At 35.6% G+C, this 16078-nt stretch overlaps 1 protein-coding gene across 1 annotated transcript in view; it reads left to right on the forward strand.

Moving 5' to 3' along the window:
• The first annotated feature begins 326 nt into the window (after positions 1-326).
• Positions 327-16078, forward strand: part of LOC134531717 (mucin-2-like) — a 70059-nt gene continuing 54307 nt past the window's right edge. The window contains exon 1 of the mRNA XM_063367550.1: positions 327-638. Coding sequence (XP_063223620.1) covers positions 560-638 — 79 coding nt within the window. The 5' untranslated portion in view covers positions 327-559. The remainder of the gene's footprint in view (positions 639-16078) is intronic.

Consider the following 16078-nt stretch of genomic DNA (forward strand, 5'->3'; position numbering starts at 1 on the left):
AAATTCATTAATATTTAAAGCTGGCAGTTTTCCAGTAGAAACTAACTTGTAAAACAAATACATTGTTATGTTAGCATTTTTGACCTAAAAATTTGTTAGAGTGTATTACTTATTTGGAATATTTAAAATTTTGTTTGTGTATTGTTTGAATAAATAATCATACGCGACCAATAGAAATGCTATACATTCAGTTTCAATTGGTCTGTGAAAGCCAGTTTGGTAAATTGCCAAGAGCACACATGATTATGACGGAGGAAATGAGCGCGATAAGCATGGAGGCAGGACGTAACACACTCTATCTACACTCCAACAGAAGCGCAAGGAGCGATAAACTCAGTAGGGACTTAGTTTCCAGGCGCATCACTTGGAATGGTGTTTTCGGGTCCAAGAGGAATATTTGCCTTTGTTTTCCCTCCATTCTGTCCGCCGATAGCTTAGCTGCGAGTGAAATTATTTTAGCTTTCACCAAATACTGTGGCAGTTTTCTGGCGTGCGTGGCCAAAGATAACCATACTTAAACTATTTCGGCAGTTTTGTGCGTGATTCAGCAAGGCGGGTCATGAAGAACAGTGATGGTTTCACAGCATGTGTGGCAGCACCCTTATTTCTTCTCTGTATGCTAATTCCCGTCCAACTCGGTAAGACCAACTAACGCTATTATTTATTAAAACACGAAAAAAATGTTTAAATTATAAGTGATGTTCTTTGTTAGATATAAAGTACATTAAGTTAAGTTATAGTGGTAACATTTGTATGTGAAATGCAAGAAAAATATTCCTACAGCACACGTTGAAAATTACAGTAACACAAATACATAATTATTTAAATTTCACACATAACTATTTATTTAAATAAATTACTGGCAAATAATTTTCTTAAAATATATCAAACAGAATTTTTTGTTTTATATAGTGTTCTAAAAAAAAGACGTTTAGTATTAAATTTACTTTGGTATGTTCTACAAACATATTCCCGGTTTATATCATCACAAATCTTGTATTGAAAGATAACTAATGTTTACAGCATTGAATAAGCTGACTTTAACTTTAAATATCCATTTAATATTTTTAATTAAAATAATACGTCTACCGGAAATATAAAAATAGTGTAAATTATTAAAGTTTTCGTTACTTTTTAAAGTGTAAAACTTTTATATATGTATGGCTGTGAATTAAGTAAAGCACTTAAAGTAATATGATTTAGTTTCATGCAGAGGTCAGGATTACTTTTAAAACCAAAGAAAAAACAAGCATTGGTGTTCTAGAACCACATATTATGAACTCCAAAACGCCATCAAGCAACATAAGTGAGTTACCTACATTACAATCAATAAAGATATAAAATTATTTTCATGGTGTAAAAAGTACTGGAATTCATTTTTAATTTCAAAATAATTAATAACTTCAGTGAAAAAAAGTTTCTGGAGAAAATCACCTCAACATTGCCAGTTATAAATATGCATTATTTATATTTTTAACAATTTCTTCAAACTTGATCCTCGAAAAAAATTAGTGCTATTTTTGTAGTTGGACAGAATTGATTAAAATGCTCTAATGAAAAAGGCGCGGAACGTAAATTGTGCAATTTTATATAAAAGTATTATTTACTATTTTAAAAAAAAAACATTGCTACAATATTAAAGATACATTTTTGTTTGCGACTCATAAAAATCGTGTGAATTTTAATGTATATTAACTACAAAGATTAGCTTTAAAAATAATATATTATATAGGCTACAGATATTTCAATTTTAATAAATACTATATTAGAGAATAAATTAAAACTTGTTAATAATTAAAAATAATTTTAAGCCTTGAAGTAAAACCTCCAAAAAATGAATGCTAATTGTATGTATTACAAATTCAAAAATACCAATTTAACCCTTAAGGACACATACATGGGGACTGACAGAGTTAAATTTATGCCAGGCTGGAGGAGGCGAATATGTGGGAACACATTTATGAAAAATATTTTACAGCTGTTATGGTAAGTTGAGCGATAACGTAATTACAGGTTAACGAAGTGACAATAGGTAACGAAGATAACAAAAGTAACGGAGGTAAGGATCGGGGGGTTGAAAAGAATTCTGGGTGAGTTGTTGGCAGTGAGAAAAACTGTTTTGGGGGAGGGAGGAGTGAATTACTGAGTATTTTTAAAGGAAATCTTCACAGCCAATAACACAGAGGTATTCCGCAAACAATGAATCACTGTGTGTACTTTATTGCTTAGTTTTATTGTTCAAAACAATTATTGAATATTTAGATGTAATACTTCTTTACAACCGGTAACACAGATGGCAGTAGTGTTTAAGTTGATGTTTGTCATGCAGTTGTATGCAATTAATGGCGGTTGCTGCTAGCAACGAGAAGCGACAATTAAAATAAAAATCACTTTCTGCACAGCCTACAGGGGCAGGGAGATTTCTATGAAAAAAAAATTAAAATAGAAAGTTCTGCAACCTTCTAAAAATTTCCAATGTACAAGAAAGGTTACATTTTCTCGAATATCAAAAAAAAAATGTTTGCGTATACTAGCGTATGCGAGTTAGAAGTTAGTTTGCATGCAAATAATTACTAATATAAATAAAATAATAAAAGTAATGGAGTGATATTATAAATACAATTGCTAAAGTATAGAATCAATCAAAATAAATAATTAAATAAATTTCAGTATTCAATATAAAAATGAGTATAAAAATAATTATTTAATTTAGTAAAATAATAAATATTAATTTTAATTAATACTTAAAAATAAATAAACTTGCTGAATTACTATTATATTTTTATTTATTAATTATTAATGTGATAAATCATAATTTATGTTACAAATAAATTATACATATGAGAGCATAGCCTTACTTAAAAAAATACACTTGAAAAAGTTAATAAATACAATTTATATAAATAATATTCAAAATAAATGTTTTTAATTATATGGACAGGAAATCAATATCATTCACTAAATTAAATGATTTAAAAGCACATATATAAATTTTATTTGTGTGGAGCCTTTTTCCATCATGTGAATTTTTGTTTCATGCTGCGTATGCATTACAAAAATTAATTTTTATATTTTTTTATAACGTGCCTAAAGAATTATATCCTAAACTTAAGTATATAAATACACTTGAAAATACACTTTAAAAAGTTTATGTTCAAAATTTATGTCAACAATAATTACAAAAAAAAATGTTTTAATCTTATGGACCAGTATTAATACCATTCACTAAATTATAAGATTTAATGTACATAGGCTACATAATTTTTTTTTGTATTTACCTTTTATTTTATCCTGCGAAAAAAGTTCTTGCATTGTGCGCGTGCATCGAAAAATTCACTCTTGTAATTATTTTTCATAGCGGGCCTAAATAAGTATCACTTAAATGATTTGATTAAAATTTTTCTCATATTATATACAAAGAAAACATTTTAAATGTTTATTTGATGCAGCCAGCATTTGCCTATAATTATTAGTACATTCTCGATAAGAATGACATAGCCATGAAATTTAACTTAGTTTGGCGCAAGTAATTATTTTCTATACTGTACTGATAACGTATATATTTTGTATCATAGGTTAAGAATGAAACCAATTAATTTTCCCCTTTCTATAAGGCTTGCTGTTATCAAATAGCGTTTCAGGTAAAATGTTTTGGCAACAGAGTTATGGACTTTATAAATATTTCAACCCCCGTTTTTACACCCATGGCCGTAATAATACGTCGAATCCAAGTTTGCTGTTTATAATTTTTTCAGACAATATTAAGTAGGTTGAAAACAGCATAGAACAAATTTCATTATACGCTTACTAAAAGATGTATTTTTTGTACTTAAGATACTAAACCCCTTGTAGTAATAAATGGTCTTATGAAACAGGTTTTGAACCAAGATTTAAGATAATATTTAGAAGGTTTACAATACGTTTTATCGGATTTGACAGAGTACGGCAGTTATGAATTTTTTTCCCTTCAACCCCTATTTCTTCAACACCTTGCAGCAATGAATCATCATATAAAAAATTTCAAAAAAAAATGTAGAGTAGATAATATTTGGTAGTATTACAATTAATTGTAACGGATTTTATAGCCTACATAAATATAAGAGTTGTGAATTTTATTGTCCTTCAAATCCCTATCTTTTACACTCCTGCGGCAGCTCCAGTTGGTTGTATCAAAATTGTTTCAACAAAAGTTTAACAAATTAATTGTAAGGTTTACACACCATTCGAACTATTTGGATGGCGTGCCTACGAAGAAAATTATGATTAGTTTGTGTTATTTTTGTCCACCCCTTGCATCAATGGTTGATTGTATCTAAAATTGTTACATGCAAACGTATTATATGATATTTAGAATTTTTACCAACTTGATATGATAGGAATAGTATATGAATGTAATTTCTAGCCCAGGCATCTAAGCTTGGAGTCGTAAGAGCCAACCGCCATCTTGGATTGTGACGACATGGCGGCCATCTTGAGTAGTGTATAAAAGTATGTTCTGACATTGGCTTCTGGCTATGGTGCTTGGTGCTGACCGCCATCTGACGTCACGGCGGCCATTTGAGACTCAAAATGACTCAAAAATCCTCAAAAATGACTCAAAATAACTAAAAATTTCTACAAATTACCCGTTTTCACTGGAAAAAGTTTCCTTTTGAGCCAAAAATTTCCCGTTTTAATCTTCAAAATTGGCAACAGCTTCGAAATTCCTAAAAACGGCTTAAATTCCTTAACGACTAGCCGCTCTTAGCCGCACCTTCTCAATTAGGATCCCAAGACCGCCATCTGGAATTATGACGTCACCGTTGCAATTTACATTATGGCCGCCATCTTAAAAATCCGTAATTTGTATACTAGAAGTTTGTAGAAAAATTAAAATTTATAAGAAAAATGAACAAATCAAATTTTATTCAAAAAAATGCACTTGCGTCATGGTGCTCGGAGTACTCTGTTCAAACCTAGTGAGGGCAAAAATAAAAATATATATACCTACCGATCCTTCCTCCACGGAAGCCGCAGGCAGACTGACCTCCCACCACTTATGCGAAGGTATATATATCACCAGTTAGTATGAGTCATGTCCGCCATCTTGAAAATCGGTTATTATTATATGATTTTAATGGGAAAATTTTAAAATTTATGAAAAAAATATAATTAATCAAATATTAATATAATGCTAATTAAAACACGGACTTATACTGGCAGACTGACCTACCACCACTAATGCCAAGGGATATATCGACAGTTAGTATGACGTCACATCCGATTTGGTTTTAGCCTATGGAGGCCACCATCTTGTTTTCGTCTGCTAGAGAGTGCTACCATCATGTTAGTTTAATTTTCTTTTACAAGACCTTTAACCTTGACTTAGACCTTGAACTTTGACTTTGACCTAGAACTTTGACCACGACCTTTGACCTTGATTTTTGACCTTGACCTTCAACCTTGACCTTGGATCTTGACCATGGTGACCATCTTGGATACACCATCTTAAATTCAGCACTCGGTGCCGGGAGAGTTAGTTAAAATACAAGGCATCTGCTAGAGAACGCTGTCGAAATCTTGTTTTCAGTAATCGATACAAGGAGCACTAGTGTCATGTAGTATACATGCTATCTGCTAGAGTGCGCTACCATCATGTTAGTTTAATTTTTACCTGCTAGAGTGCAGTAATAATTTATTATTACTGTGGCATCGCCATCTTGAAATTTGGACACCATCTTGTAAATTCGTAATTATTTATCTTGAAATTCGGGAAAAATTCCAAAATTCATTTAATAAATTTTTAATTAATATACTGATTTATTCGATTAGTTCCTGTCCTTGGTTCAATTCTTGACAAATGCAAATATTTTAATTTAATGTAGAAAAAATACTTATTTAATAAATCCTGTTCAAAAACCTAAAAGTAGCCTAAGTTCCACATAAACCAACCTTCAGTAAGTCTTTATGTCCGCCATCTTGGAAATCTGTAATTATGTTGCTAGAAATTCGGGAAAAATTCCAAAAATCATCAAAAAATTCAATTATTAAAATAATTATTTGTACGATGGATTTTCGTCCTTGATTTTATTCTCGGCCAGTGATAACGAAAACTAAAATTAAAATAAAGTTTATGTTCTGTTTCTCATTACCTTTCGTGGAGACACATAAGATCTTGAGACGTACTAGTCCATAAAGTTTCTGACCGCATTAGACCTGTCTTCGGGATATTGGCAAATTCCACTGGAACCTGCATCGTGCCAATATACCGCATTCCTATTTAGAAACCAGCAATACCGTTTCTGCATTACAGAGTTCACGAGATGGTTGTATGCCTCTCTAGGTCCAGAGTGTAGTGCCTATTCACAAGCATGTGTTGATGACATTTTAATAACCTCAAATAGTTTTCATGAAAATGTCACGTATATCCACACGGTTTTGGAAAAATTGCAACAGGCCAGTATGACCATCAAAATAAGAACATCTGTCTTCTGCAGGGAAGAACTCCTATTTGTAGGGCATGTGTTGACATCATACGGTATTAAGACACTTCCAGATAAACTCCAGGCCATAAGAGAATTCCCAACCCCTAGAAATGTTAGGCAGCTACGAGCATTCCTGGGTGTAGTGGGGTTCTACAGAAAATACTCTGACAAAGTACCCGGAATAGCAGTACTTTTGTTTGAGCTCTTGAAAAAGACTACTGCGTGGGCATGGTTAGAGAAACAAAAAGAAGCATTTGTGAAACTGAACAGCGGTTTCTTACAGAACATGTCATCTACCACTCGGTTCAATGGCGTGAATTTAATTGTATACAGATGCTTCAGATTCTACACAGGGCTGCAAGCTAGCCCAATGTGACAACATAGGGAAAGAGAAGACTGTCGAAATGGCAACTCGCACCATAAATTTTTCAGAGAAGAGCTACGTAGTGACCGAAAGATAGGCACTTGCAATTGTGTGGTCACTTTAAAATTTTCTCGAATTGCTGTTTTTTTTTTAATATCGTACTCTAAACTGATCATCAGGCATTAACTTGTCTAAAATCGGCAAGCTGTTTAGCAGCTGCTTAACCATGTGGCTTTTACTGTTTCAAGAGTACAGCCTGAACATTATATATAGAATATATCAAAGGCAGTGAGAATATGGCAGACGACCACTTAAGTCGAAAGGAAGAGATCGAAATCTGGAAGTAGTGTGAATAAAGCAAGATGATTCCTAGTAGCTCCCTTGGCAGCTGATTTACTTCAAGCGAATCCTAAGTTATAGGATATACCATGCAGCTGTGAAACAGCTAGAAAATCCGACGGCAACTACAGGAAAATTCTGCGGATCACAAGATCCATCAACATTTCTGTATTTTCTCAGAAAGCATACTTTTTGCACATACTCACAAAAGGAACCCTTACGATGACAACTGGAAGACTGTAATACCAGTGTCATTGCGAGATGCAGTTATCTGGGAACTGCATGTCAGCCTAGGCCATGCAGGAAGTAGAAAACTATACGACGCGATAAGGCGTCAGTTAATTGGCCTACCATGCCCAGGAATATCATAAAAATAAAAAGGTCGTGAGTAGTATAGGATAGGGCATCCTGCGCCAGGCTTCAGGCTGTGGATTGAGGATTGTCTGTCCGCCATCTTGGATTTTGACGTCACGGCGGCCATCTTGGACGAGCGTAACGTGACAATATGCGTAACGTGACACTTTTTCGTGCATGCAGCCGGCGTAACGGGACACAGCGTAACGGGACATAACGTAACGGGACAAGTATATCACGGCGGCCATTTTGGATCCGACATTTTTATGACGTCATTGTGTTCTCGAAAATTCCGGCGATGTGTTTTCCGCCATTTTGAATCATGACGTCACCGTTGCAATTTTCGTTACGGCAGCCATCTTTAACTTTTTTATTTATTATCCGATTTTAACGAAATTTTTTTTAAAATTTATAAAAAAATTAAATTAATAAAATTTTAATAAATTATTAATAAAAAAATTACATAAACGACACGGAGCTCGGAGTCCTCGGTTCGAACCCGACAGAGGCAAAAAAAATATAAAATGACGACCTATCCTTCCCCCACGGTGGATGCAAGCAGAATGACCCCCACCACTTATGTCAATGCACATATACCATCAGGTAGTATGACGTCATGTCCGTCATCTTGAAATTTGGACGCCATCTTGGAAATCCGTAATTTTTATGTTAGAAAATCGGGAAAAATTCCAAAATTCATCAAAAAATTAACGTAATAGAATTCTGATTGATTATATCGATGTTCGTCCTTGGTTCGAAACCGGTGAGGGCAAAAAATAAAAAAAATCAGATCCTTCCTCCACAGAAGCCACCTACAGACTGACCTACCACCACCAATAACTAGGTATTTACCATCAGCTGGTATGACATCATGTCCGCCATCTTGTCTTTGTCCGCTGGAGGGAACCATCTTGTTTTCGTCTGCTAGAGTGTGCTGGAGTCATGTTAGTATAATGTTCTGTTCACCATAACTTTGACCTTGACCTTGGACTTTGACCTTGACCTTGAAATTTGACCTTGACCTTGAAATTTGACCTTGACCTTGAAATTTGACCTTGACCTTGAACTTTGACCTTGACCTTAAACTTTGACCTTGACCTTAAACTTTGACCTTGACCTTGAAAATTGACCTTAGCCTTTGACCTTGACCTTGAACTTTGACCTTGATCTTGAAATTTGACCTTGACCTTGATGTTCATCACGGATCCGTCATTTTATGTTCAGTACATGTTACCAGGAGCTACCACATGCTAGTGGTCATTGCCACCATCATGTTTTTGTCTGCTGGAGGACTCCATATTGTGTGTACTCATCTTACCATCATGATAATTTTTTAATAACATGCTACAGTGCAGTAATCATTTATTATTACTCAGGTGCCCGACATCTTGAAATTCGGCCGACATCTTGAAATCATGTAATTATTTAGTTAGAAATGCGGGAAAAATTCCAATAGTCTCCGTAAAAATCAATTATTAATTTACAAATTGAATCGATGGATCCCTGTCCACGGTTCGATTCTTGACCAGAGACAGTTGTAACTAATTATTAAATAAATGTTAGGTTCTGTTTTCCATAACCTTTCGCGGAGTTAATTAATCATTCACTCTACGAAAAAAAAACTCAAGTCAATATACCGGACCAACGAATTAAACCAGTGCCGATTAGCCTATTATGAAAGTCTAATTTTTCAATAATCTGAATAACATATAAACCGTTCATGTACAAAGCCACACATATAGATCAATTGTCTTCAGTCCATGAGACCGAGTCATGTCATTATCAGACGTATAGGCTAGTCATTTCAGGACCACATGACCTTCGTAATCCATCGTGACATTTTTATACATTCTAAAGGACCAAGTGACCTTGAAAAATATTTTAGTAACACCAAGAGGTGATAAACTAGTATATATTCAATCACTACATTTTGTACTACGTGCAAACAACAAAAAAGGAAGCACCAACAACGAAAAGACAGGACCACCAACGAAAAGGAAGCACTTTTGGAAGCACCAACAAAGAAAAGGCAGCACCGCCAACGAAAAGGAAGCACATTTGGAAGCACCGTCAACGAAAAGGCAGCACCGACAACGAAAAGGAAGCACATTTGGAAGCACTGACAACGAAAAGGCAGCACCGACAACGAAAAGGAAGCACATTTGGAAGCACTGACAACGAAAAGGCAGCACCGACAACGAAAAGGAAGCACATTTGGAAGCACCTACAAAGAAAAGGCAGCACCGCCAACGAAAAGGAAGCACATTTGGAAGCACCGACAAAGAAAAGACAGCACTGACAACGAAAAGGAAGCACATTTGGAAGCACCGTCAACGAAAAGGCAGCACCGACAACGAAAAGGAAGCACATTTGGAAGCACCGACAACGAAAAGGCAGCACCGACAACGAAAAGGAAGCACATTTGGAAGCACTGACAACGAAAAGGCAGCACCGACAACGAAAAGGAAGCACATTTGGAAGCACTGACAACGAAAAGGCAGCACCGACAACGAAAAGGAAGCACATTTGGAAGCACCGACAAAGAAAAGGCAGCACCGCCAACGAAAAGGAAGCACATTTGGAAGCACCGACAAAGAAAAGACAGCACTGACAACGAAAAGGAAGCACATTTGGAAGCACCGTCAACGAAAAGGCAGCACCGACAACGAAAAGGAAGCACATTTGGAAGCACTGACAACGAAAAGACAGCACCGACAACGAAAAGGCAGCACATTTAGAAGCACTGACAACGAAAAGGCAGCACAGGCATCGAAAAGGAAGCACATTTGGAAGCACCGACAACGAAAAGGCAGCACCGCCAACGAAAATGCAGCTCATTTGGAAGCACCGACATCGAAAAGGAAGCACCATCAACGAAAAGGCAGCACCATCAACGAAAAGGAAGCACATTTGGAAGCACAAGTTACGAGAACTTAGTCTTAGTTAGAAATCTGAATACAAGAAAAAAAAACATTAAATTTTTATAATTGCAATTATTTATTTCTTTACATTATACAAATACAAGTAAAACAAGCCATTATTATATGTAGCCAGCTTTCCTCAGTTCTTTGAGTATGAATGATATTTCTTTGATGCACGAATAATTTCCTGCACAAAGCGAGTCATGTAGAAGTCTTAGCCGGTCAACCAATATGTTTGGATCGTTCCATGAAGTGTAATCAGTCTCTTCTACCACCATCTTACTTGTTTGATTATTATAAATATTATTTTCTCTGGTGTCTTCCGTTTTAACTCCATCCTCAGGGTTACTTTCATTATCGAGACAATGATCATCACAAGCTTGATCCGATTTATTTAATATATCACGTTGTTTCCATCGTTTCGGTCTCAGGACACCACCACAGTCTTCGATCTTGCCTGCTTTAGTTGCTTCATCACAGTCTATACCTTTGTCAACAGCCGCAGAGTCACTGTAGCAATCACCGTAGAAGGCATCATCTTCACCCAGATTACCGTAAGAATTCGATGTCGATGATGTCGAAGCGTCTTCATCGTCTTCATGCTTCCTTTTTAGGAGTCCATCATTTTTACAAAGTAGGAAAGATCTTTTTGAATTCGGCTGGAATGTATTCTCACTTTTTACGTTAAAGATTCTTCCATTGTCTTCATTCTTCCATAAATCATAATCGTCCTTCAATTTAAGTTCTTTGTCGAGATCGGAAGAACCGCGATCATAATCTCTCCCAAGACAAGGAATATTATTGTCGTAATGCAGATCACTCTTTCTTAGTCTAGTAGAGCCATCGTTGTCCTCTAGCTTGTACACAGGCTTGACGTTACAAGTTCTGTCATGTCTTTTTAAGCTCTCTCTCCGCGTAAACGACTTGCTACATCGAACACAACTTATCATATTACGTAGTGGATTTTTATCACAGTCATTCTTCTCGTGTTGTCTTCCATTCTTTCTCAAGATAAATTCTTTGCTGCAAAACTTACACCTGTGTCCTTTCGTTACAGCATCAGTCACCGAATCAGGATTCATATTAGTTACTGAGACTATGGTCAGATGCAAACTGAATTAATTAAATTAGATACATTACTTAAATATAATTTTTAATATTTCATCTGCAAGAATTAAGTTACATCATACAAAAGAAATTGTTACATGTGGTCTCGATTATTAGCATGTGATGTCGCCACGTGTTGTGTTGAGTCTTAATTTATTTAGTTGTTTTATGTTGGTATGCGGGAAGCTCACTAACGATCGCAAAACAAGGATGGCTTCGCTAGACATCTAGGAGAAGGAAGTTCATCTTACATGTTAGTGCTCCACGGATGTCTCATGACATATTATTTGACTGAGTAATGGTTGCTTAGTTTTTATTTCCACCTGGTAAAAAAATTACAAGTGCTGATTTAGTAACAGATATTCTCGAATTAAATGTAACTCTAAATAACACGTCATGACTCATTAGGTAAAAAATCCGTCATGCAGAGAGCGGTTTCTCATAATAGACAGAAACACTTGAAGAATCCACAGGAATAATCAGGAGTTCATGGAGAAATCCATCATAATATTGAAAAAATAATAGGGAGCACACGGAGAAAACCATCACACGTTTCTTTGTTATCATATAAATACAGAAAAAATATTTAATAATAAAATAAATTAATAAAAAAAATTTAATTGAAAAAAAAATTAAATTGAAAGCAGGAATAATCAGGAGCACACGGAGAAAACCATCATAATATTGACATGGATAATCAGATGCACTCGGAGAAAACCACCACACGTTTTCTTTGATATCATAAAATTACAGGGAAAAATTTTTTTAAAAATAAATAAAAAAAATTCAAAAAAGGAAAAAATTACCAAAATACATAAATAGATTCTGCTAGCTTGTGAACTTCTCATTGTGTAACAAAGATAGAGTTCTAGTACAAGCCAGAATTTTATGTATTTTGGTAATTTTTTTCCTTTTTTGAATTTTTTTTATTTATTTTTAAAAAAATTTTTCCCTGTAATTTTATGATATCAAAGAAAACGTGTGGTGGTTTTCTCCGAGTGCATCTGATTATCCATGTCAATATTATGATGGTTTTCTCCGTGTGCTCCTGATTATTCCTGCTTTCAATTTAATTTTTTTTCAATTAAAATTTTTTTATTAATTTATTTTATTATTAAATATTTTTTCTGTATTTATATGATAACAAAGAAACGTGTGATGGTTTTCTCCGTGTGCTCCCTATTATTTTTTCAATATTATGATGGATTTCTCCATGAACTCCTGATTATTCCTGTGGATTCTTCAAGTGTTTCTGTCTATTATGAGAAACCGCTCTCTGCATGACGGATTTTTTACCTAATGAGTCATGACGTGTTATTTAGAGTTACATTTAATTCGAGAATATCTGTTACTAAATCAGCACTTGTAATTTTTTTACCAGGTGGAAATAAAAACTAAGCAACCATTACTCAGTCAAATAATATGTCATGAGACATCCGTGGAGCACTAACATGTAAGATGAACTTCCTTCTCCTAGATGTCTAGCGAAGCCATCCTTGTTTTGCGATCGTTAGTGAGCTTCCCGCATACCACATAAAACAACTAAATAAATTAAGACTCAACACAACACGTGGCGACATCACATGCTAATAATCGAGACCACATGTAACAATTTCTTTTGTATGATGTAACTTAATTCTTGCAGATGAAATATTAAAAATTATATTTAAGTAATGTATCTAATTTAATTAATTCAGTTTGCATCTGACCATAGTCTCAGTAACTAATATGAATCCTGATTCGGTGACTGATGCTGTAACGAAAGGACACAGGTGTAAGTTTTGCAGCAAAGAATTTATCTTGAGAAAGAATGGAAGACAACACGAGAAGAATGACTGTGATAAAAATCCACTACGTAATATGATAAGTTGTGTTCGATGTAGCAAGTCGTTTACGCGGAGAGAGAGCTTAAAAAGACATGACAGAACTTGTAACGTCAAGCCTGTGTACAAGCTAGAGGACAACGATGGCTCTACTAGACTAAGAAAGAGTGATCTGCATTACGACAATAATATTCCTTGTCTTGGGAGAGATTATGATCGCGGTTCTTCCGATCTCGACAAAGAACTTAAATTGAAGGACGATTATGATTTATGGAAGAATGAAGACAATGGAAGAATCTTTAACGTAAAAAGTGAGAATACATTCCAGCCGAATTCAAAAAGATCTTTCCTACTTTGTAAAAATGATGGACTCCTAAAAAGGAAGCATGAAGACGATGAAGACGCTTCGACATCATCGACATCGAATTCTTACGGTAATCTGGGTGAAGATGATGCCTTCTACGGTGATTGCTACAGTGACTCTGCGGCTGTTGACAAAGGTATAGACTGTGATGAAGCAACTAAAGCAGGCAAGATCGAAGACTGTGGTGGTGTCCTGAGACCGAAACGATGGAAACAACGTGATATATTAAATAAATCGGATCAAGCTTGTGATGATCATTGTCTCGATAATGAAAGTAACCCTGAGGATGGAGTTAAAACGGAAGACACCAGAGAAAATAATATTTATAATAATCAAACAAGTAAGATGGTGGTAGAAGAGACTGATTACACTTCATGGAACGATCCAAACATATTGGTTGACCGGCTAAGACTTCTACATGACTCGCTTTGTGCAGGAAATTATTCGTGCATCAAAGAAATATCATTCATACTCAAAGAACTGAGAAAAGCTGGCTACATATAATAATGGCTTGTTTTACTTGTATTTGTATAATGTAAAGAAATAAACAATTGCAATTATAAAAATTTAATGTTTTTTTTTCTTGTATTCAGATTTCTAACTAAGACTAAGTTCTCGTAACTTGTGCTTCCAAATGTGCTTCCTTTTCGTTGATGGTGCTGCCTTTTCGTTGATGGTGCTTCCTTTTCGATGTCGGTGCTTCCAAATGAGCTGCATTTTCGTTGGCGGTGCTGCCTTTTCGTTGTCGGTGCTTCCAAATGTGCTTCCTTTTCGATGCCTGTGCTGCCTTTTCGTTGTCAGTGCTTCTAAATGTGCTGCCTTTTCGTTGTCGGTGCTGTCTTTTCGTTGTCAGTGCTTCCAAATGTGCTTCCTTTTCGTTGTCGATGCTGCCTTTTCGTTGACGGTGCTTCCAAATGTGCTTCCTTTTCGTTGTCAGTGCTGTCTTTTCTTTGTCGGTGCTTCCAAATGTGCTTCCTTTTCGTTGGCGGTGCTGCCTTTTCTTTGTCGGTGCTTCCAAATGTGCTTCCTTTTCGTTGTCGGTGCTGCCTTTTCGTTGTCAGTGCTTCCAAATGTGCTTCCTTTTCGTTGTCGGTGCTGCCTTTTCGTTGTCAGTGCTTCCAAATGTGCTTCCTTTTCGTTGTCGGTGCTGCCTTTTCGTTGTCGGTGCTTCCAAATGTGCTTCCTTTTCGTTGTCGGTGCTGCCTTTTCGTTGACGGTGCTTCCAAATGTGCTTCCTTTTCGTTGTCAGTGCTGTCTTTTCTTTGTCGGTGCTTCCAAATGTGCTTCCTTTTCGTTGGCGGTGCTGCCTTTTCTTTGTAGGTGCTTCCAAATGTGCTTCCTTTTCGTTGTCGGTGCTGCCTTTTCGTTGTCAGTGCTTCCAAATGTGCTTCCTTTTCGTTGTCGGTGCTGCCTTTTCGTTGTCAGTGCTTCCAAATGTGCTTCCTTTTCGTTGTCGGTGCTGCCTTTTCGTTGACGGTGCTTCCAAATGTGCTTCCTTTTCGTTGGCGGTGCTGCCTTTTCTTTGTTGGTGCTTCCAAATGTGCTTCCTTTTCGTTGGTGGTCCTGTCTTTTCGTTGTTGGTGCTTCCTTTTTTGTTGATTGCACGTAGTACAAAATGTAGTGATTGAATATATACTAGTTTATCACCTCTTGGTGTTACTAAAATATTTTTCAAGGTCACTTGGTCCTTTAGAATGTATAAAAATGTCACGATGGATTACGAAGGTCATGTGGTCCTGAAATGACTAGCCTATACGTCTGATAATGACATGACTCGGTCTCATGGACTGAAGACAATTGATCTATATGTGTGGCTTTGTACATGAACGGTTTATATGTTATTCAGATTATTGAAAAATTAGACTTTCATAATAGGCTAATCGGCACTGATTTAATTCGTTGGTCCGGTATATTGACTTGAGTTTTTTTTTCGTAGAGTGAATGATTAATTAACTCCGCGAAAGGTTATGGAAAACAGAACCTAACATTTATTTAATAATTAGTTACAACTGTCTCTGGTCAAGAATCGAAGCGTGGACAGGGATCCATCGATTCAATTTGTAAATTAATAATTGATTTTTATGGAGACTATTGGAATTTTTCCCGCATTTCTAACTAAATAATTACATGATTTCAAGATGTCGGCCGAATTTCAAGATGTCGGGCACCTGAGTAATAATAAATGATTACTGCACTGTAGCATGTTATTAAAAAATTATCATGATGGTAAGACGAGTACACACAATATGGAGTCCTCCAGCAGACGAAAACATGATGGTGGCAATGACCACTAGCATGTGGTAGCTCCTGGTAACATGTACTGAACATAAAATGACGGATCC

The sequence above is a fragment of the Bacillus rossius genome, chromosome 5 (genome assembly GCF_032445375.1).
Source record: "Bacillus rossius redtenbacheri isolate Brsri chromosome 5, Brsri_v3, whole genome shotgun sequence".
NCBI classification, from domain to species: Eukaryota; Metazoa; Arthropoda; class Insecta; order Phasmatodea; family Bacillidae; genus Bacillus; species Bacillus rossius.